The sequence below is a fragment of the Dryas octopetala genome, chromosome 4 (assembly GCF_963921425.1).
Source record: "Dryas octopetala chromosome 4, drDryOcto1.1, whole genome shotgun sequence".
Classification (NCBI taxonomy): domain Eukaryota; kingdom Viridiplantae; phylum Streptophyta; class Magnoliopsida; order Rosales; family Rosaceae; genus Dryas; species Dryas octopetala.
This window is the reverse complement of record NC_141369.1, coordinates 15406319-15434185: the sequence shown is the minus strand read 5'-3', so window position 1 is coordinate 15434185 and position 27867 is coordinate 15406319. Positions and strand designations below refer to the sequence as shown.

Genomic DNA, 27867 nt, shown 5'->3' with positions numbered 1-27867 from the left:
CAACTACTACAGCAACAACGAAAAAAAGAGGTTCAATCTCTGCAGTTCCATTTATAGTAACTGCAACTCCAATAAACTGCAATTTCACTTGCAGTTAGTAATTGCAACTCCAATAAACTGCATTTTCAGAAACTGAGCTAATTAAACAAAAAAAAATCAAGAACCTGCTACTAATAAGGAATGCACATGGGTGGAGTTGGCTTCCCTAATAACTCTATGGGCGTTGTTATAGTGAGGAACTTGGCATGTTCTTTCTCGCTCTCCCACGCTGCCTGATGTAGAACAAATGGCAGAACGGTTCATGCAACAACTCGACCGCCAGAAGGCCAAGAAAAGAAACAAGCTTCAGCCCGGTCCAGTGTCAGAATTGGGCCTATGATATACCGATTCGAAGGGAACGACGAGACAAATTCAAATCATCGCCATAGGCAATGATCAAGGGCCTATTTTGGCCAAATTCCTTCGTTTAGGGCTTCAAATAAGCAATTTAGTGTTTTTGAATAAGTTTCCTAAATTGCACTTTATTTTCATTTTTATTTCCGTTTTGAATTTCGAACGTCTAGGGTTCTGAACGTATTTAAACAACCTTTTTTGCTGTTTGCAACATTCATTATTATTATTTTCAATCAGAAAACCTTGAGATTTCTCTGGTGGATTTCAGATTCTTTCTGAGGGTCAACGCTGGTTTTCTTTAATCTTTTTTAATTGCGTATTACGCTGCGTCACTTCCAGAGGCCAAAACCTTGAATTTGAGTCACCGGATTTGCCAGGAAGGTCACCAGAAACCGCCGACCTTAATTTGGAGGTTCAATCCTCAGATTGTGGTGGTTTGCTGGGCAATCGAAACCCATGTGAAGACTCACCGTGACCTGGGGAACAAAACCCAGATGGTGGGAAGTAGCGACAAGGCCGGGATCAGAGTCAACGCCGAGGCTCCGTTCAAGTCTGGGGGTTGTTGGGCTCAATTTTTGGGGGTTGATGGGTGTTCCGAGCTCACAGAGATGAAGAGGAAAGAAAGAAGAACTCAGGGGTGGTCCTCTCGTTGCCATCCATGGATGGACGTGCACACACGCCGATGAGGAAAGTTGTAGCGAGAGCGAAAGAGAACAGAGAGAGTGCTCGGGGAGAGAGAAAGAGAGTGATGAGAGAGAAGAGAAATTTCAGAAATAAGGGAGAGAGAGAGAGACACGTGAGAGAGTTTAAGAGAGTTTTGAAAAAATTAACAACCATTGGATTGATTGGATGGCTAAGATAGAAAGCATGGTACCAAAAAACAGGTAACGAATCCACTCTTAAAGTAATTTAATTGTTAAATATTATAAATATGTGTATTCATATTACAAACAATAAATAAAGTGCAGCCCAGAGTAATTAACTATTATTTTAATTCATAATGATCCTATGTTTAAGCAAACATTTCTTTGAAAGTTATCGATCCACAAAAACATTTCTTGAAAGTTATTCATAGTACGTTAATATGGTATACCTTAACGTAATCAAAATATTCTATTTATTAATTATCTCTCTATTATATATTTCATTATAATTAATGAAACTTTTTAAAGTTTAAAATTTTTTTATTAATTATGCTTTTATCCATGCAAGTATTCATTGGTTGGCTGGACCCACAATTGCCATGTCAGCAATTGAAATGGAATACTAACAAAAGTGACGGGAATAAACTAAAGTGAGACAAATAAAAAAGTTTGAGGGCTCTAGAAATTTTTAAAAATTAATAGAAGGACTAAATTGTCAATCGTAGAATAGTTAAAGGATCATTTCTAGAAAAAAAAAAAACTTTTATATATTGTCAGAAAATTTCACGATTTTGACGGAATGAACCAAATTAAGTATCACTCGTGAAAAAGTTCGAAGACCCTAAAAATTTAAAAAATAGTTGAAGGACTAAAGTGTCACTTGTGGAATAGTTAAGGACCACTGCTGGAATTAACCCTTCATTTAATGGATGAAACCCCATCCTGTACATGTGTCAACCATATGCATAGCGCTCTTACAATAGGTTTCATGATTTAGATTGTTCTTTGTTAGGCAAGAATCGAACGCAAAGGATCTTGAATGGGTCACTGACTCACTATATGAAGTTAATTGAATCCTTTAATTGCTTATATTTTATGTGCCGTTGGTATTATATTTATTGTTAAAACTACGTCAATCATTTTTTGTTACAAGTACAACGTTAACATAAAAAATATATATAAGTAGAGAATCTTGTTAATTTTCACTCTTTAACGATAAGATTTGAATTTACTTGTGGCTTATGTTATATATATATGTATACACTTGATAAATTCGTATAATAGGATTGTTATTGAATTTATTTTTAGGAGTAATTCCCAACATATTATTTATCATAAAAATAAAAATCTATAACATAGATGCTTTATTTTATTCATCCACTAAGATTCTATAGTTTGGTTTATTGAAGTGAATTATTGCTTCAAAGAATAAAGAAAGCATATGACATTGATACCAATACTATTACACTACCCCCACCCACCCTAACCCCAATTAAAACAAACATCCCAACTTCCAAAGGTACAACCCCAATTAGAGGAACTATACCCTACAACCATTAGTTTTATGGCCTGAAGCCACTCCCCCACCAGCTTTTTTGGCCCACTTTATAAAAAAAAGCAAAAGCAAGAATAAAAAAAGATATTACTAAACAAATGAAACAATAGAAATGAAAGCTAACTAGAAACACAATATGCAAAGTTTCTGAACCCCACCCTCTATAAATTGTTTTTACGGTCATAGACTTATAAGCTTCTTCAACCTCATCCGAGAAAGCAAACAGTACTTCTCAAAAAGCTTTAGCTAGCAAAGTTTTGTTTGGGTGCATATAAAGGGAAATGTGAGAAAGTGAGAGAAAGGAAAGCAAAGGAAAACAAAAAAGAAAAATTCTTTTAGTTTTCTGTTCTCTGTTGTTTTGATCAAAGCTAGTTTGAAGGGATCAAGATCAAGTGTTTTGCAGTAGTACTGGTGATAAGTGCAAATGATGGCTGGAAACCCTAACTGGTGGAGCATGCATCCACCATCTCTCTTGCCTTCTCAATATGTTCTTGGATCTTCTCCAGTACTCCCTCAGTTTAATTCTTTGGCTGATCAGCATAACCTAGAGCCTCCACAATCCTGGAGCCAGTTACTTTTGTATATCTCTCTCTCTCTCTCTCTCTCTCTCTCTCTCTCTCTCTCTCTCTCTCTCACTGTATGATATATATTTCTTTTGCTATATTTGAAGGGATCGAATCCTTAACAATTCATAAATATGCTAATCTATTGCTCCACTCTTGCCTTTCTCATATATGTTAGTGAACCTGTATTCGCGTGTGCCTGTGCTTATTATTTGTTGTTTCTGATCTAATGATTGTTAATCTAATTTACATGGTTTTGAGTTTTGTAATAATGAAATGTTTGTGGGGGTGCTTAATTCTTAATTAATATATTATCTGGTGTGAATGTTTTTTCAGGGGAGGATTGTCAAGCGAAGAAGATAGCTTTGGTAGTAATCTGAGTCATTTTCAACCCAAAAGCAGGTTGGAAAATTGGGAGGACCAAATAATGATCTCACATCCAAGGGTTAATCCTCCTCCTCCTGTTGATATTATAAAGCAAGAGGTTTATAATTCCCACAACAGCAACTTGTGTGGTGGTGATCATGGAGATGAAGAATTTCATCATCAGGCAGCTGCTAGGCCTGCAGCTTGGTCTCCAGTACAGATCATGCCAGTTTCATCCCCAAGGTCATGTGTCACTAGTTTAAGTAGTAACAATTTTTTGGACTTCTCTTATAGTAATAAGGCTGACAAGAGGAATTACCAACATGCAGATCACTCATCTGAGGTAAGAGAGATTAATTAGGCTATATATATACATATGTCATGATCGAGTATATGTTGTTTTAATTATGCATGTTCTTAATTATCTGGGTTTTTTAATTATATATACTTCCTTATGCATGTTTTTGATTACTAGTGTAATAGCACTACTGCTAAGAAGGCTAGGGTTCAACCATCTTCAAGCCAACCACCTCTAAAGGTAACACAATATCTCTCTCTCTTTCTGTGAAGAGTATTAATTAATGTCAAATCCTCTTTTATAATTAATTGTAACTTCTTTGAGCAATCAAGTGAAATTAAACTAACATATATTAGCTAGATAAATAAATATATAATCTTCTAATTTCCTTCTCCTTTATATTAATTTAATTATTGTGAACCTGCAGGTGAGGAAAGAGAAGCTAGGTGATAGAATAACATCCCTTCACCAACTAGTTTCCCCATTTGGAAAGGTGAAAACCCTCCACTACTCCTTCATCGATCCTCATACTGATTAAACACTGGGAAATGGGAATATGTATATATCACATATTTTATCCTATTTTATTTAAGCATGTTTTGATTTCCTTTTACTATGATAAAATCCATGAAAAGAGTTATATATTTTTCCTCACCCAGATCAAAGCTCTTGTACATCTTTATCTCATTTTAATTTTTTAATTATTTCGTTTGGGATTCTCTAGCTTTAAACATTAAAGAGGACCACAGAGAGAGATGACTTAGGGTGTTGTGGTGTGTGCATGTTTCTCTTTTGCAGACTGACACTGCTTCTGTCTTGTTAGAAGCCATTGGGTATATCAGATTCCTTCAGGGTCAAATTGAGGTGATGCTTCAAGTCGATCTATATCAAACTATATATACTCTGCTAGCAACTCAGAAATGAGTGAGAGCATGCACTTAAAGTTTCAATAATGCATGCTTTTTCTAACATTCTTTTGTTATGGAAGTCATAAATTTTATTCCTTTTTCCTCCACTTTGGGTTGCAGGCCCTCAGCTCCCCTTACTTGGGTAATGCCTCAAAAAACATCAGGAACCAACACTCTGCAGTAAGTACCCATTTATATCTCATTTCCCATTTCCCAAAGCATAACCAATTCTCTCTCACACATGCAAACATAGTGTTATAGTTATCAAATTTGTTTATCAAATTTACAAACCAAACAATTAATATATAAGTAATTGTTAAATTTAAATTGAACTTAGATTTAAATGAATATTGAAATATTATTAAATTATTTAGTGAACAAATTTTAATAAATAAATTTGATGAGCGTAACAGCATTTCTAAAAAAAACCATGTGGACTAGTTTAATTACTTTCTTTATTAATTAGAATATATGTATATATATAATTGATGAGAGAGAATTTATTAATTACCTTAGGTTCAAGGAGAAAGGAATTGTGTATTTCCTGAAGACCCTGGTCAGGTATGCTTTATTGGATCCATCACCCCCTCAAAAGCAAGCAGGGAGGTTTTGAATATAAAAAGCATCCAATAATTAATTATTTTATTCATAAAGAATAGCACTCAAGGAACAAGGTTCTCAGCTTTTACAAAACTTTAACATACAGCATATATTAAAGTAAATTAAAATCATAATCTGCTGGGACTACTTAACTAGCTAGTTTGGAATCAAATGTTTGATGAGAAACACATTGAAATTACTGATCATTCTTTTCTTTCTCTTTTTGCCCATTTAGTTATTGAATGACAACTGCCTAAAAAGAAAAGGCACTCCTAGCCAGGTATATTATTTAATCTCTACCATGCATTGTGATATTGAGGGTCATCATCAGCGTTAGTCATACCCTCATCATATAAGATTCACGAGGATATATAAATAATTATTTACTTTTTCTTGATATATTGGACGAGATAAACTCAAAACCTCAAAAAAGCTTGTGTGAGACTGTTTTTACTAGGTGGCAGTATAGAGATATTGCCGAACGTACAACCAAATTTAAAAATAACGCATTCATAACATAAAAAGTTATCATTAAATTTAAACACATGTCATCTTTTAACTAGATTATTCTGTCATTCAATATTACCACATGACAAGAACAATCATACATAATTTTTATTTACCTGATTGAGGTTGAGATTTGTTAATTTATAGAACAATAATTATATATTTTTGTAGAAGTAGAAAAATTGATTGGAAATTTGATGATGACAACAGGATTTAGAAGAAAAGGCAAAGGATCTAAGAAGCAAAGGGTTGTGTTTGGTTCCAGTGTCTTGCACTCAGCACGTTGGGAGTGAGAATGGAGCGGATTATTGGGCTCCGGCTTATGGGGGTGGATTTTAGTACTAGTATTCTAGTACGGTAGGACTGCATCTACTAGCATATAGTACGTACGGAGCTAATTTTGTAGAATGAGGTAACATAATGAGCAGTCACTCTGTCATTAATTTAATATTAAGGTTGGTTGCTCATCATGCTATGCATTCTAATATAAATTAGAATTGTGTATACGTACTATTAATTGCTAGCTAGCTATTGTACTCTATCATTAACTAATTAATTAAATAAAAAGCTTCTATAGTATTAGTAGTAGTATTATTCTTGGAGCAACTCCATCTATATATATATATATATCTCTCTCTCTCTCACATGGGTATGTTCGATCTGCTTCTGCAAGCTTATTTTCCAAGGATTGAAAATTGTTGATTTGGACAAGAAAATAATTAATATAAAGAGAAACCAAAGTTGAATATGAAAGGAACTTTTTTATTTAATATTTACCAAAAGGAAAGAAAAATTAAGGTGGGATATTTATTTTCCAAAATTAATAATTAATATATTGATGCATGTTTTCAGGATATATACATAGTCGAATTTCTTACTTTAATTGCAAGAGAACATCAAGAAAGACACCAATAATTTAACAATTAAAATATATAGCAGGGGAAAGTTTTTATAGACTTTTTATATAATTATCATGTGAAATATGTTGTATATTTACTTCAGCATGCTAATTAATTGAGCCAGAGATGTACCATGTATCATGGCGGTATGTAATCGTTAACACTAATATGATCTTCATTAACATGGTGATAACTGATAAGGAAGTAAATTAAGTCACACTGATTAGGTGTGCATGCAATTCTAACAATTGATGCCAATACAATTATATATAGTTTAAGAATATATATGACATGTGTAAGTAAGGCTTGCCTAGCTAGTGATTTATAAAATGTTGGGTATCTCCATCCATTACTAACTCATTTTTAGTTGAATGCTCCAATTTACTTTATAATACTAGTATCATATATAATGCACAGATAATTCACGTATTAGACCAAATGATCACATATATTTCTACGTCATTCAATATATATTATCCATATTTAATGGCTTTCTTGTTAATAAATTCACATAGGGACGAATTCACTAAGGGACAAAGGTGATTGCCTGACCACCCACCCATCAGAAAACTCTTGCCAAAATTACTAGTTTGACCCTCCGAAATGACCACCTGCAAGCACTCCCACAACCTATTCAACCAATGTCTGAATAATTTGACCCATCGAGATAAAATTCATAGATCCATGATCCATCACTGAATTCACATACTTACATTGTTAATTTGGAGTTTCCATTTGTAAGTGGAAAGTTGAAAGACTTGTGGCAGACAGTCATGTGGGGGTGGGATGGCCGAGTCTGAGCCGAATATGCCAAAAGAGAGTAGAGGCCCCATTAATGTCATCGGGTCTTTCTGGACCACTTTAATTTTGAGATTGCATTCGATCAACTCAAATATGCCCCATCCACCCACGCTCCTCGATGCAATTCAGCCATCGTAACCCTGACGTTATACATTGCATCACCCCCACACTCAACTGCCAACCTTATGCTATATATTGCATCAAGTTATGTCGTTTCGCATATATGCTAACAGGTTCTTAATTTTTGCAATCACTAGCTAAACCCTAATCAAATTATTTTCTTTTCTTAACTTTTTTCTTTTGTAGTTTTGTAATGGAGAACCCTAGCTAGCTGGTCAACTCTAGTTGCATGCACTAATGATTCATGAGTACACTTAAAGAACAAGATCCTTAATTAATTGGTTGATAATTAAATGAGATTAATAGAAATACATATATATATATATATAGGTTATAAAATGGATTGATGTTTAATTGGAATCTGGGTACAGAGTGGGCGCTCAACAACTCTCAATAAATAATATTTAATTTTTCAGATAATTGGACATGTTATATTATTAGATTGTTAATTTTGAATGTTGATCATATATGAATACTTGTTTAAATGTATAAGTGGTTTTAATTATTGATAATATGACAAAATAATATGTGATACAATATGAGAATATATAAAATATCGAAATTGTTTTCTTTCCAAATTGTAATATATGTTGATTATTACAGTAGTCCGAACTACGTACAGTCGATTAACATAAATATCTTATATTATCAAATGCTTGACAAGATAATACACCCTATAGAAATTGGATGCACTTAATTAATTAAGCAAAATATTCATCATGTTCAGTAACAAGAACATATATACTTAATAATCCAAGTGTAGTCACATGTTTGCTCTGAAGAAAAAATGTTCCTTAATTCAAATATCTTCGCCACACATGTCATATATAGTTCATTGAAAAAGATGCTTCCCATGCTACCTAATTGGGTTCTATATTTTCCAAGTAGTTTTATGATTGAATAACTTACCTTTGAATGTCCCATGGCTACCCTAATGGCCAGCAGCATCGGGGTTGAAAATGAAAAGAGAGCTATAATTTTTCTCGTTTACTTGACTCTTGGTATATAAAATATAATTGAGAACCCAAAGAGGTCGGTTGTGTGACGATCATCAAACACCAAAAAAAGAAAAAAAAAAAAAAGTTCAGAATGTTAGGCACAATACGCACGTCAAGATCGTAACTATGAAAGACACACATATGCATAGATATATAGGAGGAGGCCATACCTACAAAAGTTGATTACAAACTCAAGGGGTATAGATCTCGAGGCATATAAATCCTTAATTTAATTGTATATGTTATAGTTTTGTTGGGATGTCCATTCGTCTATACGACTATACGTGTTACTACGTACTGTGCAGAGGAAACCGAATTTTAATTATTTTTCTTGTGTTAATTAAATTAATCGTCAAATGCTTTTCTCATCATCTAATGTGTCAAATTACCTAATTACAAACTAATTCAATGAAAAGGGAAATAATTTAGAATTTTAATTCAATGTTTCTGATCAGCTTGTTTTTTTCTTTTTCTAACTTTTAATCTTGGTCGTTCGTGTGAGCGAACAAAAGAATTAATTTATAACAGTTTGATGTGTGTAGAATTACATTCATGCATTTTATAACTTATAATTTGTAATACATATATATGATTAAAATTGAAAAAAAAAAAAAAAGAAAAAAAAAGAGCACAACAAAATATCTAAACATAGATCCAATGATCAACATCGCAGGAAGAGATACTGAACTTTTCGGTTAGCACATGCACGCATAGTGATAGTAGTAGTAGTATTACTGCAGCCACTGCTGGGGAAAATGGTAAATTAATGCAGAGTGCACGTCGGTGAGGATCAGTTGGTTGATGGCCTAACGATTAAAGAATTAGTGGACCATGATAATTAAGTTGGTCATGACCCAGTCTAGGGCATTAGCTTTCTTTGACAGATTGATTGATCATATTCAGCTGAACCCATTGATTGAGGGCATTATCTTTCTTTATTACTTTAATTCTGACCTATTTATTATTCGTGTTTATGTTACAAATGATCTATTTATCTAAATCTGTCAATTAAATTGTGTTAAGTTCAAACTATTTTATCATGTATGTCAAAAATTACCACCATGCATTCATCTGAGGCATGCCCGCATGCCCAACTTAATTTCTATTAGCTATTGTCACTACTTCTAAGCTACTTTAATCTGCATTCTTGATGATCATCAACTTAGCACTAGCTAAATGGGGGCTTTGGTATTTTCTGTCCGATAGACTTATTGCTTTCAACTCCTAGATATAGTAGTTTCTTGAAATAAGAGTAGTATATATATTACTCTGAAATTAATTTATACATGTGAAGACAAAAGGGTCCAGGAATATGAATCTTGTAACTGACCCACAAAAAGTCTTCCTGAATTAAAATATATATACTCGAGCAAGGTTGAGAAATACTTTATAAATTTTAAAAACACAACATAATTAATTGTACTTTTCTTCTTTGATCGATAAAAGGAAGTTTTCAATGAGTATACTCATTATTATAGCAATCATATATGTTTGTCCCTTAGCTACCTAGCCTACTTTAGCAATTATAAGTACACCATCCCAACTAATTATGCCATTCACTCATGTAGCTAGGTTTTGAACTTGCAATTGTGACTTGTGGGAAGGTCAAGATCCAAATGTGCATGTGTAGCACATAGCTGCTCATATTATCACATATATGGATCCCACTTTCAGTGTCTTTCCAGACACCTTAGAGATTGCACTCGACCACATACGAATAGGGCCCAGCCTCTTACAATCACACGCTCCTCCATGTCCCAAGGGCCGTTGGGGTGTTGCCATCGTAATCCATGACGTTTAGAGAGACTAAAACACTGCATTTTTGGTGTTGAAGATATATGTTTGATCTGTAAAAACTTTTTTATCCGACTGTGAATCTGAATCATTAATTTGTTCACTCTGATTGACTGAATTTATATACTAGTTCATATTTAGTTTGATATTATTATGTTATTAAAATGTTATACAAGGACATTTGTTATTTCAACAGATCGATTGTTTGATTATATTATATATTATATTTTTAATAGATGTGAGACCTATTTAAGTAAATCTCACATTCACTATTTGAGAGATAATACACAAAATAGTCAATTAAAATACTAAGTAAATATGGCAATACTCTTTGAAAATTTCTTGGTGTATACAAGAGTTTTATTAACATATATGTTATGGGCCTATGGCCATAAAATTCATAACACGTACTTGCATGTTTTCAGTTTTTCACTATTTAGATCTGTGTTGTTGCATGTTTAGTGTTTGTTTCATTGCCCATGGCTTTTATATCTAAAACGTACCGTTACGCAGCTTTCTCAATCAATGGGTTCAGCTGAATAAAAAAGGTGAATAAATTAAACAATTTGAAACCGTTTTTACAAAAATCACTGATTTAGTAGTTTCGTTTTTTAAATTAGATAATTAAAAAACGAAGAGAATCTCCAGCCTCAATAGTTTTCATGTGTTGGTTGAGCATCGCATTATCAACTGATTTTATTAATGAAACTCTACAGTGTTTAAACCCAATTAATTGATCTTCCTTAAAAAACAATTGCCCGGCCTCCAAATTGTCAAGAAAGCCATTTTTCTATCTCTATCAATTACTTTGACTTCGAAGATAATGACATCAAGAACCTAAATATATAGGTTAGTAAGCCCAGCACAAAGAATCTACAAAAATTGATGTTGGCTATATATGCAAGAAAATATAGATTAAAAAAAGAAATTAATACAAAATTAATGAAAGGGATATACAATTAAAAAAATTGGTAAACTGATCAAGCATGCATGTGTAAAAAAAATACACAACCACTAATATAAATATGTGCTGGTCCATTCCTGTACACTTGGATTTGAGGTGTGCAGAATCTTATTACTTGCACACTTGTTAACTCAATTCTCAACATCTAGTTCTTGTCCACATATCACCAACACAACGCTAACTAGTTTCTTGATAGACTTCATTTATTGCATTTGACATTCAAATTAAATTAATATCAATATATAATTAAAGCCTTTCTTAAAATATATATAATCAAAGACTTATATATCTTTCAAAGAAATTATATAATTAAAGACTAACAGATTCTACCCTTTGGAAAGTTACAATGGGAAAATCTTAAATGAATATTATTGCATTTGCACCCCTATAAATCTTAAATAAATATTATTCCATTTGCCAAAATAATAAAATAATTAAAGAGTAATATATACTACTAGTACTGCATTTATTCATCATAATACTGTTGATTGATCTCATCTTTAATATTATAAAGCCAAAAGAGGGATTTGGTGTTACAGGCTTCACCAAAAATGGGATTGCCTAAATTATCCTTCATTCAACAAATAGTTTTATAAAAACAACATAATAAATGATGACATAGTTGTAAAATAGAGTTATTAAAATAAAATTAAAAAAAAAAAAAAAAGACAACCCATTACCTTAAAACGTGAAAAAAATAGTGAAAAGTTATGTGAAAAGTTATAAAAAAATTTAAAATTTAAAATGTCAATTCACATGCACGTAGCGCGTGCCAAGAGGTTAGTTACTTATAAAGGTGGGACCCGCATAAATAGTGGGTATCACATGGGTCATTGATCTTGGCTGACAAACACTATATTGCCATTCCGGTGAGAGGGAGAGAGACAGAGAAAGAGGGATAGAGAGAAACAAAAATCCCTTAGACTTATTATCTAAGTTCAAAAATACTGTAATGAAAAGAATATTAGAGTTTGTTACTATGTATTTGACCAAATAGGATTGTATAGCCCCTAGAGAATGGTAGGACCAAGATGAGCGAAAAGGGTTTTCCATAAGATGAGAAATGAAAACTATTAGCCCCACAAGAGGTTTGTGAATAAGTGATTGCTTAATAATGATTAATGAGTAAGGAATATCTATCTTTTTGCTAAGCATGATGTTATTTTATCTATCTTTTTGCTAAACATGATATATATATTGAACTCATAATTCATTAGATATTTATTATGAATGTCAACTAAATATCGTAAGTAAACTTCTCTCGATAGAGAGAAAGAGAAAATAGAGAGAATAGAGGAGGAAGATAGAGGGGCTGATGGCAGTGTTGAGAGAGTGAAGGGGGCAGTGGCAGAGCCAGCCCAAAAGTTTAGGGCGAGCTAGAGTCTTAGGCCTAAAAGAGAAAGGAGGTGTAAGATTTAGACTTGGGCTTGATGTGCTAAAGATTTGAAGATTGATTGGACAAGAAATTTCCTTGAGTCGGTGAGGATCATGAGGCTAAAATGGACTATAAATGAGATTGGGTGCAACCCTAGGCCAGGGTGTACTTGCGCATTCACCCCCTCCCCCAAAGTTCTCGTTCAGTTGTGCAGGTTCAAGATCAGAACTGTTCATGTTTTATATTATCTATTAAAGATCATCTCTGCAAAAAATCAATTCAATCGAAAATCGTTTGGTTATGTAAGGCCTTCCACAATGCAGCCTGAATCTGATCCCCAAACCCATTTTTTGGGTATAAAATGCGTATAGTCCAGCCACAATGGGCTGAAATGTGATCCCCATAATTTTTTGAGACCCAAAAGTTATCCCCAATTTTGGGTATAGACTATACCCAAAACCAAATTAAATAGCTGACCCACTAACAAATAAAGCTATTAAATGGCTGGCCCATCACCAAATTAAATGGCTGACCCATCACCAAATTAAATGGCTGACCCACCAATAAATAAATGAGTTAAATATTAATATCCTCATATTTGGGCCTCAACACCATTGTGTTGGTGATCCCTAAAATTTATATTTTTACACTTTTTGATACTCAAAATTGATTTGGGTATTGGGTATTTGGGGATCACCATTGTAGAAGGTCTAACTGTTATCAAATAAATAGATGGTTTGGTCAAAAAACCACTCTTTAAATACAGATTGTCTATTTATTCAATAACATTTACATAACCAAACAATTTTCGATTAAGTTAATTTTTATAGAAGTAATCTTTAATAAGTGATTTAAAAATTGAACAGTTCTAATTTTAAACATATATTGTCGAACGAAGATTTTTAGGGAGAGGGGTGGATGGCATCCAAGTATTTTCCTATGAGATTGGGATGGACTGTCAAATTTACATAGAAAAAAGAATTTCTAGTTGGGCCATCCCAGGCTACAGCCTAGACTAGCCAATCTTTTGCTCCGCTTTTGAAATAAGAGTAGGGGATTATGAGGAGGGGTGGGGAAGGGGGGGGGGGGTGTTCTGCCTAATATTTTGTTTCAAATTGTGATTGTTTTTTTTTGTTTTTTATTTTATTTGGGACAAAAGTGGAAGTTTTGGGAGAAACATTTTGGGGTGTATCAATGGAAAGCCCCTAAAATAATTTCCAAAGGTGTTTGTTCAGTTGGGTCCAGCCCAAATGCCATAATTGAGCCCAGCATGAAAGCCAGTCTGGATCTTACTCTACATGGGTCTTTTCTCTTAACCATTTTTCAAGCTGGGCCGGAGTTATCCATATGAGGGTAGTTACTCACTCTTCACTCCAACTGATTCAGTCTCTGAAAGACCAAAAGACTGAAGTATGCCAGACCAATGGAAGAACACAGCTCTCCTTGTCATTGACATGCAGGTCTATATCTATCTATCTCTTAAACTCTCTCATTCTCTGCTTTCATTCAAAGTAAAATGAATTGGGTTTTTTGTGTTTTGTGTTTTTGTAGAAAGATTTCATAGATGTGGATGGTCCTATGCTAGTGAATGGAGGCAAAGCCATAGTCCCAAATGTAATCCAGGCCGTTCAATTCGCTAGGCAGCGTGGTATTTTCGTTGTTTGGGTACCCAACTACTTTTTCTATTCCCTTGTTCATTTTCAGCTCAAATTTCTACTTGTTGCAAACTAGAACAATGAAAAGTACAAGACCCACAATTTTAATACCAAGTACAACTTTTATTCCTCCATTTTGCAATTAAGAAAAACAGTATATTTTGATTGTATTGTGGGATAGATACATTAATTTCACTTTAATTTCCAGTTAAAAAAGGATTTTTAACAGTTCATTTAAATAAAAAAATGGTAGGTTGTGCGTGAACATGACCCACTAGGAAGAGATGTTGAGCTTTTTCGCCGGCACTTATATCCTGCTGGGAAAGTGGGTCCAACCGTTAAGGGTCAGCTAGGTGCTGAACTTGTTGGTGGGCTTGTGATTGAAGAAGGGGACTATAAGTTGGTCAAGACCCGGTTTAGTGCATTCTTTGCTACACACCTTCATTCATTTCTTCAGGGTGCAGGAATTGACAGTTTGATTATCACTGGTGAGTGAGATATTCAAGCATTGGAGACCACTTGTTTTGTTTCTAGAATGTGTGTTTTTGGTATTGTAAAAGTTTGTAATTTTTTGGTTCTGTATTTGTAGGTGTGCAGACTCCAAACTGTATTAGGCAGACTGTGTTTGATGCTGTCGCTTTGGATTACAAATCTGTTACAGTTATTGTTGATGCCACAGCTGCTGCTACACCTGAGATACATGCGGGTACGTGCTTTCTGTTTTCGCGATGCTAATGTTTCCCTGTGTTAATTGTTGTGTTTCATTTTCCACAAAAGATACATGCTTTGGTTAACCATAGAGGATTTTCACTTCAAAATTCGATTAAAATGGATGGTTTGGGAACGGTGATGGTCTTCAAGTTTGTTTAAACGTTATATGATTCTTGAGGTTGATTTTGATCCTGTTGATTTATCATCATAGATTGGAAATTGAGTATGAGAATAGGTGACTCATAGTCTTCATACAATTGAACTTGTTGAGTTTGGGAGTTGGGAGGGAGGCTGATTTGGATTATTGATTGTTTATATACTATCGACCCTTAATGAGTTAAATGGGATGACGTAGATAGATTTTATATCTTGTTATTTTATCAATTTGCAAGCAAATGCCTGATATAATCATTTTTGAAACCTATTTTTCGGTGAATTCAGGATATATTAGCAGAAGGGAAAAGTAGGAATCTTGGTAGGCTGTTAGTGTAGGAATCAGATAAATTAACTCAAACGCCTCCTTCTCAACATTGAACTCAGAACTTTGTTTCGTAAGTACCATTAATTATAGGCTGGTGGTATAGACCTTCACCCTTTCCTAGTGGAAACAGTGTGGGAAGAGAGATGGAAATATAAGAGATGAAAGAAGGTGGGAAAGGTGCTGGGGTGGTTTAACAATTGGATTTTCTTATTTATTGATGGTCAGAATTGATAGCTTTAAGTATCCGACTAGCTAATGTAAAGGAAGCTCGAACAAGAATTGGATTTGTTACTCCTTTGGATAGTTCTTGGCATTCATGTTGAAATTGGGATCTTGGCTTTTTACCATAATTACTTTTAGTATGAGGAAATTCAATGCTCTGCGGACTGAGGAGCCTAATAAGGCCATCATCACTGGCGGAATATGTTGTATCACCGGTTAGACTACTTGTTCAAGTCATACATGTTTGTGTGTACACTGCATGCACCGTCATTTATATTCTGTTGTGCACTACAATATCATCAATGACCCTTATTCGGGTCTAACACACACATCCGAGCTGTTTCTTCTATTATACCTCTGTATATAATTCTAATTGTCTTTGAAGATGGATTGCTGAGTGATACCCTTGGCTGACTTGGAAATGGTAAATTCTGGTGAACCAGCCAATATATTTGACATGAAGAACATTGGAGTTGCAACACCAACCTTACAAGAATGGTGTGAATCTGATGGTTGATCCTCTGGTGACCAAATAGGGTTTCATTCTGCTTGCTTGTTGCAATAATATGGTCTTGTATGTGTATAATGCGTATTGAGTGTCTAACACTTCATCTGTATCACTTCTACAAGTTGAATGTGAAGTTGAATATGCACCGATTGATGCAATATATATGAAGTCTTGATTTTTTAGACATAGCTGTTACATGATAGAGTAATACTAGGGATGCCAATGTAAATCCTAAAATTTTGAATTCCAACTAATGTGCAATGTTTTATTTATTTATATATATGTTTTCTCTAAACTTTTTTATTTTTTGTGACATGAACCTTATTTATTTTGAAAAATCAGACATTCTCTTATTACCTTTCACTGTTCTACATCATCTAATGACTAAAATTTGAGATATCTTTTTGGTAGGTTTTTTTTTTTTTTTTTTTTTTTTCTCTTAATAATAGTATTATGGTACAAACCTGGTCAATAAAAGTTTACATGCAAATATGCAATACATTATGTTGCTAAATATATTTTTGGGAAATAATAAGTCGCTATTGCAAAGGGAAGATGGTCAAACTTTCAAGAACCAAGCCCCGGCCCCTTACTGCCTCAGTTTTGACTTTTGACTTTTTGAGCCATGAGCTCAGTTCAAGCTGTACTGCTCGGCTTTGCCCATGTATGCAAGAGATGCTGGAATTTTAATAGGCAAGTCATGGGATCTAGAACAGAGATAAACTTACCTAACAAGGGGATGACATTTTTGATTAACAAGGAATAAATGAGAATCATTCTCATTCTTATTTACTAACATCATTCCCATGAATGGATCCATTCATGTATTTACTAACATATGAGAATGAAATCAGGAATGAGGCTTCTGATATTAGGAGAATGAGATTCCTTAGGTGAGGTTCGGAATGGAGGGGGAGCCAAAATGAAAATTCTCATGTCAAAAATACCTTTCTAATTTTTTTTGAAAATCCCAAAATGCCTTCTACAGGTCTACATATAAACAAAATTCATTTTAATTTAATGGATAAAAAAAAATTGAATAAAGCTTGAAAAAATAAACAAATGTATATAAATTGAAAGAAAATAAATTAAATTAATAAATTTAAAAAACTACATAAATCTTAAAAAACTAAATAAATCTAAAAAAGTTCAGAATAAAAAAGCCAGTTTTAATTGGGAAACAAAATCAGTGTAAGTTTTAGTAAGTATGTAGTAGACTATAAGGATAATTTTCTTTTGAAGAATTGTGATTAGTAAAGCAGTTAACATAATTCGTTTTGCACAAGGCATTTTAGTAATCAAACTGGTTTTGATTATGATTCTTGCTAGTTAGTAAACACAGCTTTATTTTCATTCAAATTCCTAACTGTTAGTAAACATTTTAATGAGAATGTTTGATTCTGATTCTGATTCTTGCACATTTCGTCGTGCTTATTATAATTCCTTCTCATTCCAAATCCTTCTTATTATGATTTTGCTTATTATGTTTCATGCTCATTTTGATTCTAGTTTAATAAATGTACATGCCCTATATTGTCACATAATAACATGCATCATATATTCTAGCTAGGGAGAGAGGGGAGGGGGAGGGGGAGAGGATCCTCTTTTCATTGAGGGGAGTTTGGTACTTTATTAAACAATTGTTTTTTTTTTTTTTAAATTGTCTTTATTTTATATATCTATAAATATCAAAGATAACAAAAACAATTTAATTCTATTTAAGGGGAGTTAAACGGCTGAAATTTGAATTATGAGAAAATGTGAGGAAAGAAAGGGGAGACGAAAACGAGAGGATCCACACATAACATGCAATCCATTATGCTGACGTGCATGTAATGTATATATATATTATTTTGGTCAAGGATATGCTGACGTGTATGTATACTTTGGCCTTGACACTAACTTAAAATAGAAAATTTGTAATGATTAAGAAGGAATATGTGGGAATTGTAGTTGTGGTAACACAAAGAAGAAATTAAAAGACAGACCAGTAGGTATTCGACAAGAAAAACGTGTATATGATACTTTGGCTTACTCTTTACGTACTCTTTAGTTTGACAATGAACACAATATAATAGTATATATATAAGTTTTTTTTTTAATGATTAAGCAGCTAATTAAGAAAGCATATATACTTCATGATTTGATTGAATATTTCAACATGCGGTTAAAATAGAATCATATATGTAATTTACATCAATTAAGTAAAAGTCATCGGTTGGTATATATAGACAGAAATTAAATACAAATATTAATGTTGAGATCTTTTGATAAAATTGATCTCTCTCTCTTCTCTTGTACAAAAAAAAAAAAAAAGATCTCTCTTGTACTCATTTGGGCTGTATATATAATTAAAGTCTAAATAAAGAAAAAATATTGAAATGTGTAATGCGTATAACACTATAACTATAACTGTATAAGTCTATAAAAATGCGAGCAAGACTTATTATTACCGTAAAAAGAATAGTACATTATGTACGCTCATTTCATAATTCATTATGATGCTTGTCCATCATAGCTAGCAAGCCAGCTTTTTTTCTTTCTTTTTTTAATTATTATTATTATATTTATTAATTTTGATAAACAATTATGTATAAGTGAATACTGTGAATGCAATTGTTTTCCTTATTTTGTGTATATAGTGGCCAATATGGTAGCCACTTTTTGTATCCGTAATTCATATTATATAGAAATATGGATCGTATGCGACGACTGACGACCGGATTTCTTCCCTGGAACTTCTTGTTTTTTGGACCTTTCTATTTAACAACTAGATTTTTTGGTTGACTTATTTTATTGCATCTATATATTCAATAATAGTGGAGAGACCACCACATACAATATAAATTTATAATATAATATATTATAATTCTGTAAAATCAAAAGTCACAACTCAAATGGTATGATCACAGATTCACAATGGACACATGCGACCTTATAATTGAAGGGCAAATTGTCGAGAGGACCATTAATAATGCATCCAATCAGTCTCTACCAAAAAATGGGAAGTCCAATTAATTGTTCACAGAAGTTATATTTGACTGGTTGATATATCTTTTCTGGCCTTCTCCAATGGTGTCTGAGAGTGACAGTGATACCTAAATATGGGCCTCGATTTTGCTCCATAGAGTCAAAGAGATCAAAGTTGTCCAAATTTGAGCATGGTGAAGGTGAGACCAAATTGAATGAGCCAGGGCCATGTGAAACCGCTGATACAATTAAACGAGGAGTACTTGTCACTTAAAATAAAGGGGTTTGTGATAGTTAATGACATAATGTCATAATGGGTGCCTTCATTCATGTCAATTGATTTTGTGTTAAATATTTTAATTTTATTATATGGAATCAGAACAGACAATTCATGTCAAGTTAAATTGTCATATGTATATGCTCCAACATCATACAATTATAAGTTATTAATATGTTTAGCTCATATAATTACAATTTATTATGTCTTGGATGAAGTAAAATGTTTTTTTTAATTAATCAACTATTATACATGAAATTTGAACTTAGAACCTTATCCGACAAAAAAAGACTGAGTATCATCCATTAAATTAAATGACCATTTACGAGTGAAGTTAAAGTTTATTTACACATTGTTGTCTTATTTTATTAGACCAACTTTTAAAGTTTAATAGTTATCTTAGAGCATCTCCAACAGACTCCTCAAATTTGGCTCTTGAAATCTTACTTTATTGACTTATGTGACAATTTGAAGAGGCCAAAATTTCTTACTTTAAAATTGTGAACTCCAACACATTCTTCAATTTCATTTTTTTTTTTCTTGTTTAGAAAAGTTAAAATTTTATTAAGATTTGAAGAGCCAGATTCACTAATTAAAACTGACAAGCTGACTTTGGATCCTTATTTTGACGAACCCTATTTACAGAGACTATTGAAGATAATTTATCCAACTTAACACAACTAATTGAGCAGCCAAAAACTTTTGCTTAAGTCGGTTGGAAATGCTCTTACATAACATATGAGAACTCTTACGTAGCTTAATTGTTTTGCTGCACTTAAACTATTTACATTTATCTATATCTCTACCGGCAGGACGAAAACTTATGAGAGAGTGCATTGATATACATTAATTATTGATTGGGTTGGGTGTTAGTTGTGACTTTATTGTTTACTAACGTTCTACGGAAAGTATACACCTACATATATCACTACATGGTGTGTATGTATTTAAGGCTTTAAGCTTCCCCTGGCCAAAAAAAAAAAAAAGGCTTTTAAGTTTGGCATGCCAACTAACGTTCTACGAGATATGATATATTGCATGACACAAAAAAAAAAAAAAAAAAAAAAAGATAATGTGCATGGTATTTAAATATATACTGATTTTAAATTTGCATCGGCGTTCTTTATCTTCCCCCTTCGGTTGTTTACTGTTTTTTTCGATTGTTTATGTTTATTAATTTTGACCCTTTTTATTCTGGTTGTTGTCGTTGTGATATTAAATATGCAATTTCTAACATTATTTAACAAATATATATACGTAATGGGAGAGCGATATATATATCTTGCATGAATTTAAACGGTCTGCTTTATTAGATTGTGTATATATACTTTAGATAAATCAAACTTGCAAAATGAACACGATGTCAAATTAAGTTTACTCTAATATGGTGCTTAATCAGAACTTAATATATATGAATTTTTTCACACAAACAGTACCTCTAGCTAGCTCACTACTCTTAACACCGAATATAGATGTGATAGGATATATTGATTTTGGAGTTTAAATTTAATTTTTTATGCATTTAGAATATATAATTACCATACTTAATTTGTTGATGATGTGTAGTAATTAAGCACTATAATCTCTCAAAACCCTCACGTAGAAAGTAATTGAACTGGAAAAGTCCACATATTATAGACGATTGAAAGCAAATGATCAATTAATGATATATATCTACCTAGCTATATACATGAATAAGGCTACGTACAAGAGCTCATGACCTCCTCTAATCAGAGCTTTGAAGCCATATCAAACAAATTAATCACTAAATTTTGAAAGTTAAAATTATCAGAAAAGCTAACAATGTATAAGTCAGATGAAACTAGATTAATTTTTTTTAATAGAAAAGCTAGATTAACATGGGTGTGAATTAATTAAGTGTATCCATATATTCATGTATATATATACATGAATTGAATTGATACATCATCAGTTTTCACATATAGAATATCAGCAAATTCCAGTGCCATTAAATCTTGTTTCAACTCTTCCTTCTTATCATTATATGCAACCTCTTGTGATGATATATAATTGACCAGTAGATGGGACCAGTAGCTGAGCAACCAATAATTGAGGTAGGACTGCAAGTCTGCAACATATATATCATAGCCCATTGTGTGAGAAGTAAGCATTGCGCACATCTTGAGATATATAAATATTAGATTTTTTCACACATTGCATGTCAATTAATTTTAGACTGAACAATTTTGCTGAGCATGAATTTTAAGGTCTTGTTTGATGCATAAAATTAAATTAGATAAATTAAATGACTAGATTCATGTGTATGTAAAGAAAAATATTCTTTTAATATAAAAGAAAAATATGAGAACTCTTATAACTAATTCATCTTATTATCATCCTCTTCTTTCAAGTTAGAATTAAAAATCTTTATTGAATACATAAGAATTTAACCATTTAACCTATCTAATTTAATTTTATGTATCAAACAAAGCCTAAGTGTCTAATAATACCATAAATACTATTAAACGTATTTAACTAATCATTTAAGGTTTTAATATAAATATATATTAGTTCAATAAGTTTAATTAACATGAATATTGATACATGGCTATTCATTGGCATATATCAAACTAGCTAGTTTTAACACACAATATGGATGCTGAATATGCATATGTAAAGTCCTCTCAAAGATGTAACATCAGTAGTGGTGTTCTCCACTGCGTACTTTACTTGTAGAAAGAGCCAGATAAAACCAACTAAAACTAATTAATCGAGATGTATAAATAAATCACTTTTTTTTGGCCAAAAATATACTTAATCATTAATTTATCATATATAGACAAAGTTGCGGACGTGTCCACGAAAAAAAGATTTTGCACAACTCATATTACGTTAGAAACCCTCGCTCGAATTCTCATGTATTATGTATAGTAAGTAGCTAACCCAATAACAAAATTTTAGAAAAACTAAAAATTTTTGTGAGAGAACTAAATTTCCTTGAGTAATTGATACTACATGATATCATTATTTATTACTGATCAGATTGTTTTCTTATTATTTGTACACCAATGCGAAATATGCATGTGGACAACAAATGTAGTATAAATTAATTTTATTAAACTTAGCAGTAAGAAAATAAATGAATAATTTTTACAAAAAGCAATCAAAATTTTAAGTATGTACACGATATTAATGAACTCACGCAGCTTATATAACCCACTGGACAAACGAGCCAAAAAGGATAACCCAACTACCTGCTGGTTTTGGCTCCACACATGTCTAACAACAACGAAGTACTTACTATTGGTTCTAATATCGAAGACCATCGTGTGTATGATCTTGTTTCCTCATCATTATTGTTGTATGTGCGTACAGTACTTCAACTTATTATTTAAGTATATATGCCCATGCACATGTGTACTTAATTATTTAATTGTTTTTTATATGCACTGAGTCTTATATATATTTGTTCTCACAGTACGCAAACAGCTAGTACTTATCGATCTTTCCTGGGTGGTCTGGTCTAGCTATCTAATCAAGGAAGTGCTTCTCTCTCTCTCTCTCTCTCTGCTTGAACGAAAAGCCTACACAGTTTAGGAGACATGGCGGAAACGACAGAGCTATCTTCATCACATCAAAGTGAAACGACGACCCACCAACAAAATAATATTCCAACGAAACGAAAAAAGGGTGGCCTCAGAACCATGCCATTCATTATAGGTACATAAACAGCATATATGATTCCATACATGCATGTAAACAATATTATTCAATGTCTAATTAGTTTCCTAACTTTGTATAAGCTAGGTAATGTCTTCTTGTTAGATATTTAACATAACATGTTAGACTGTTTAATTTAGATCATACGTTCAAACGAAATATATACAAAATATATATATATATACTTTTTATTAATAGTGGAGATTGATAGTTTGACAACAGATCGAACATGTGAAATGTATATATATATATATATATATATATGTATTTTAATTGTAGGCATATAACAAGACTTTGGAATTGAAGATTTTTTAGTATATATTTTGATTAATGTTTGGTGGTGGGCATACATGCAGCAAATGAGGGTTTAGAGAAGGCATCAAGTTATGGGGTGCTGCCAAACATGATACTGTATTTGATGAAAGAGTATAAGCTGGAATTGGCCAAAGGGACCAACATACTCTTTCTTTGGACAGCAGCCACCAATTTCATGCCTGTTGTGGGTGCATTCCTCTCTGATTCTTATCTTGGTCGTTTCCTCACCATTGGTTTTGGATGCATTGCCAATCTTCTGGTAATTAATTACTTAATCTGTTTCCCACTTTAATTTCATTTTCATCGCGTTGTTTGAGATACAGACACTCTCACTGGATATTGACATTAATAATATATAACTAAAATTAAAAGTGAAGTAAAGAAAAAACAAGCAAGTAGAGGATTTGAATCCTAATTAATTAACTCGTTACCAAAGATGAAAAAACTAGCCTTACTGAATATCTTTTAATATATATTGTAATTCCCTTCAGATTCATATATGTTTTTGTGTTTCAAAATCATATATTATGGTGTCTATTGTAGAACCTACTAATACAAATTAAGTGTACTATTATTGGTCCTAAAATAATTTGGAACTCTCACTTTTATAGTTTTATCAAAGTGCATGGTTGGTACTATATATATCTTTTAATCCGAATATATATCCAGTCAGTATTTTAACAAGACATTTTTTATAATGACCTAAATTGTTGAATAGTTGGATGAAAATCTAAATAGTTACACATGTTATTTACTTGCATGCTGAATACCTTTGTCTTACCCATTTGGATCAATTTTCTTTGCATACAAAATTATGTTATGGATAAAACTATTTATATCACACATTTTTATACAACATCTCTAATAAAGGTAAGACTCACTTATACAAGTGGGCTCTTCGATCAATTAGAAATGTAGTGCAAAAAATGTGCTAGTTTTGTTCCAAAACTTTGTTACATTTTCAACGATGTGAAATTTTCAATGTGACAGGGGATGGTGGCACTTTGGTTAACAGCCATGATTCCCCAATTAAGGCCTCCCCCTTGCAACCAGTCATCCGGAATAATCTGCAAACCCTCAACAAGTAGCCAAATGACTGTTCTGCTCTCCTCTTTTGCCCTCATGTCCCTTGGAGCTGGTGGCATTAGGTCAAGCTCAGTGGCATTTGGTGCAGACCAATTGGACAGAACTGACAACCCCAAAAATGATAGGGTCCTGGAAAGCTTCTTCAGCTGGTACTATGCTTCCGCAGCTCTTTCTGTTGTAGCTGCTTTGACAGGTCTCGTCTACATTCAAGATCATCTTGGATGGAAAGTCGGTTTCGGGGTTCCAGTGGCTCTCATGTTCCTCTCCACCGTCTTCTTCTTCCTTGCCTCTCCCTTGTATATCAAGCACAAAGCTAGCAAGAGCTTGCTCACTGGCTTGGCACAAGTGGTTGTGGTTGCTTATAAAAATAGAAAACTTCCACTCCCCCCTCACAACTCTAAAAGTTTATACCATCACGGAAAGGACTCGGAGCTTGTGGCACCTACAATCAAATTAAGGTAGAATAGTAATGATACATGCATCACATTTACTACCAAATTATATTGTTTGTCCCACCACTAGTACAGGAAAAAACGCTCATATCATGTCATAGTGCTTATATGATCAATTTACATTCACAAGAATCACGTTAGCATGACGACGTGGTATGAACGTCTCACACAAATTTTTCTTGTTATATAAGTGGGTTCTGCTTGAAAGAGAAGATTGTCATATATACCTAGTCATCATACTAATCAAAATGGGTCTAACCACACTTGTTAAAAGTTCATTTTCATTACAAGAATACAAATTAAAATAAATTTTCAAGATTTATAATTTCGTTATAAAACATTAATAAATGATTTTCTACAAGTGGTATTTTCAGCACGACGGTTGTACATAAAATTTTCTCTGATAAATTAATGTGATAGAAGTTAACTCTTTGTGAAACTGTGTTTCATTTGTAGGTCCTTAAATAAAGCTTGTCTAATCAGAGATCCAGAACAAGATATAGGCCCAAATGGATCAGCTAAAAACCCTTGGAGTCTATGCACAATAGAGCAAGTAGAGGAGCTAAAGGCCCTCATCAAAGTCATCCCAATGTGGTCTACAGGGATCATAATGTCTATAATCGCAAGCCAGAGCTCATTCACAGTGATCCAAGCAACTTCCATGAACAGACACATCACCTCATCAGCCTCAGGCTTCCAAATCCCTGCAGGCTCTTTTGAAACATTCACAGTTGCTTCCTTCTTCATTTGGGTGGTTGTCTATGACCGCATACTCCTCCCTGCAGCCTCAAAAATCAGAGGCAAACCGGTGCGTTTTGGTGTGAAACAGAGAATGGGGTTTGGCCTATTTCTCTCAGGCATGGCCATGGTGGTCTCTGCCATAGTTGAGAATGTCAGGCGCAGAAAAGCAATCCAGCAAGGTTTGGTGAACAATGCACAGGCAGTGGTGCATATGTCTGCTATGTGGCTTGTGCCACAGCAATTCTTAAAGGGGTTAGCAGAAGCTCTCAATGCAATTGGCCAAACAGAGTTTTATTACACTGAGTTTCCCAAAAGCATGTCAAGCATTGCTTCTTCTCTATATGGGTTGGGAATGGCTGTGGCAAATTTGTTGGCTACTGTTATTTTGAGTGCTGTGGATGACAATACATCAAGAGGGGGAAAAGAAAGTTGGGTTTCAAGTAATCCAAATAGGGGTCATTATGACAAGTACTTTTGGGTTCTTGCTATCATGAGTTTTTTAAATTTCTTTTATTATCTTGGTTGTAGTTGGGCTTATGGGCCCAGTGCTGTGCAGGCACCAAGAGTCTGCAATGGAGTAACTGGCTCTGAAGAAGAGTTATCTAGATTAGGCTTGGATGCTTGATTAATTTCCTTTATAAGCTTAAGCTAAGCCATTTTGAAAACATAATTCTTCACATGCATATTGGAGTTGTACTTTTAAATAAAATTACTACTTCAATGGGGAATAAACTTCTATACTACTAGTTAATTGAAAGTTTCCCACATGTCTAAAAATATTGCTTAAGGTTGTTAGTGTATGTATCATGCCAGTATATAGTTTGAGGGAAGTCATTTGTCAGTGTATGTAACATGAGATTTTAGTGTGAAGTCGTTTGTCATTTGTTATAAATATAGAAATTTCTTAGAAATCTTTAAGTGGGAATCAAACTCTTTCATATCCTTTTGGTAGTTATAAGAGTTTATTAATGAAGGATATAGTATAGTTTAGGACTTAGAATGTACGGTTAATTACATTAGAGTGTAGGATTATCGTTTTAAAGGTTATAGTTTAGGGCAAAAAAAAAAAAAAAGGTTTTAGTTTAGGGTTTACTACTTCAATTTTGAATTTTTGCTCACAACTTGAGAAATAAACCCTTAAAAGGACAATGCTTGGGTCCTCAACCTTGAGGACCAACCTTGTCCTCAAGCCCACAAAAAATCATCCTTTTGCTGTGCTGGCTCAAGATCGGAACCATTCCATTTTTAGATCACGTATTAAAGATCATCTCTGCAAAAACTCAAATTAATCGGAAATCGTTTCGTTATATAACTGTTAATGAATAAATAGACAGTCTGTAATTTTTTGACTAAACCGTGTATTTATTCGTTAACAGTTAATACAACCAAATGATTTCCGATTGAGTTTATTTTTTATAGAGATGATTTTTAATAGGTGATCTAAGAATGAAATGGTTTCGATCTTGAGCCGACGTCGCGGAATAATGATTTTTTGCAGGCCTGAGGACAAGGTTGGTTCTCAAGCTTGAGGACCCAATCATTTTCCATTCCAAAATTAGCTCTAAATGTAGATGCATCTGCATCTCAAAAAAGCTATAGGGGTGCATCTGTATCTGCCGAGCGCTTGACAATTGGTTTTACATTATCAAACGCGTGGACGCAAATAAAATGTCCTTTGGCTTAATTTTTTTTAGGTATATTTACAGTTAAGAACCTTGCGTTTTTTATCCTTGGAGGTAATTTATTTAAAAAAACGAAAAAAAGTGGTCAATGGTACAGGAAAAAAATGGAAAAAATGTTGGGGGTGGTTTCAAAACTTTAAAGTAATAAGAGGACTGTAAATTAATGGTCCTTATAAATATTCACTGGTCTGTGCTTTTGCACGTGTTAATAGATTGTTTTTAGGGAGACTTAGAGTCTAATTCATTTTATGAGTCTTTCTTAGACTAAGATCAGTAGTGATTTAGGATTTTTAATCAATTC

The 27867-nt window shown here is 33.1% G+C and overlaps 3 protein-coding genes across 7 annotated transcripts; all 3 read left to right on the top strand.

Annotated features, from left to right (window-relative positions):
- Window positions 1-2793: 2793 nt before the first annotated feature.
- LOC147287252 (transcription factor bHLH68-like) lies at window positions 2794-6473 on the top strand. 4 transcript variants are annotated; one of them, XM_086239766.1, is made up of 9 exons: window positions 2794-3171; window positions 3492-3864; window positions 3997-4059; window positions 4247-4312; window positions 4618-4683; window positions 4848-4907; window positions 5244-5288; window positions 5563-5607; window positions 6045-6473. In XM_086239766.1, the coding sequence occupies exons 1-9, from the start codon at window positions 3017-3019 to the stop codon at window positions 6171-6173; spliced, it is 1002 nt and encodes a 333-aa protein (XP_086095892.1). In that variant the 5' UTR covers window positions 2794-3016; the 3' UTR covers window positions 6174-6473. The 4 variants fall into 4 exon arrangements, with proteins under 4 accessions (XP_086095892.1, XP_086095894.1, XP_086095893.1 ...); XM_086239768.1 differs by lacking the exon at window positions 5244-5288; XM_086239767.1 differs by lacking the exon at window positions 5563-5607.
- A 7663-nt stretch (window positions 6474-14136) lies between these two features.
- Window positions 14137-16544, top strand: LOC147287251 (Isochorismatase family protein). Of its 2 annotated transcripts, none has more exons than XM_086241334.1 (5): window positions 14137-14245; window positions 14337-14450; window positions 14694-14928; window positions 15030-15146; window positions 16298-16544. In XM_086241334.1, the coding sequence occupies exons 1-5, from the start codon at window positions 14198-14200 to the stop codon at window positions 16369-16371; spliced, it is 588 nt and encodes a 195-aa protein (XP_086097460.1). In that variant the 5' UTR covers window positions 14137-14197; the 3' UTR covers window positions 16372-16544. The 2 variants fall into 2 exon arrangements, with proteins under 2 accessions (XP_086097460.1, XP_086097461.1); XM_086241335.1 differs by having other exon boundaries at window positions 16240-16381.
- A 6628-nt stretch (window positions 16545-23172) lies between these two features.
- Window positions 23173-26509, top strand: LOC147287250 (Major facilitator superfamily protein). Its single transcript, XM_086240895.1, has 4 exons — window positions 23173-23290; window positions 23647-23864; window positions 24596-25149; window positions 25600-26509. The coding sequence occupies exons 1-4, from the start codon at window positions 23173-23175 to the stop codon at window positions 26507-26509; spliced, it is 1800 nt and encodes a 599-aa protein (XP_086097021.1).
- The last annotated feature ends 1358 nt before the right edge of the window (window positions 26510-27867 follow it).

Excerpts from the sequence above, each read along its gene's own strand:
- LOC147287251 (XM_086241334.1), top strand. The coding sequence starts at position 14,198 with ATGCCAGACCAATGGAAGAACACAGCTCTCCTTGTCATTGACATGCAG. Across the intron at positions 14,246-14,336 it reads TCCTTGTCATTGACATGCAG|AAAGATTTCATAGATGTGGA; the intron begins GTCTATATCTAT and ends GTGTTTTTGTAG. Across the intron at positions 14,451-14,693 it reads GTGGTATTTTCGTTGTTTGG|GTTGTGCGTGAACATGACCC; the intron begins GTACCCAACTAC and ends AAAAAATGGTAG.
- LOC147287252 (XM_086239766.1), top strand. The coding sequence starts at position 3,017 with ATGATGGCTGGAAACCCTAACTGGTGGAGCATGCATCCACCATCTCTC. Across the intron at positions 3,172-3,491 it reads TCCTGGAGCCAGTTACTTTT|GGGAGGATTGTCAAGCGAAG; the intron begins GTATATCTCTCT and ends ATGTTTTTTCAG. Across the intron at positions 3,865-3,996 it reads ATGCAGATCACTCATCTGAG|TGTAATAGCACTACTGCTAA; the intron begins GTAAGAGAGATT and ends TTTGATTACTAG.
- LOC147287250 (XM_086240895.1), top strand. The coding sequence starts at position 23,173 with ATGGCGGAAACGACAGAGCTATCTTCATCACATCAAAGTGAAACGACG. Across the intron at positions 23,291-23,646 it reads AACCATGCCATTCATTATAG|CAAATGAGGGTTTAGAGAAG; the intron begins GTACATAAACAG and ends GCATACATGCAG. Across the intron at positions 23,865-24,595 it reads GATGCATTGCCAATCTTCTG|GGGATGGTGGCACTTTGGTT; the intron begins GTAATTAATTAC and ends TCAATGTGACAG.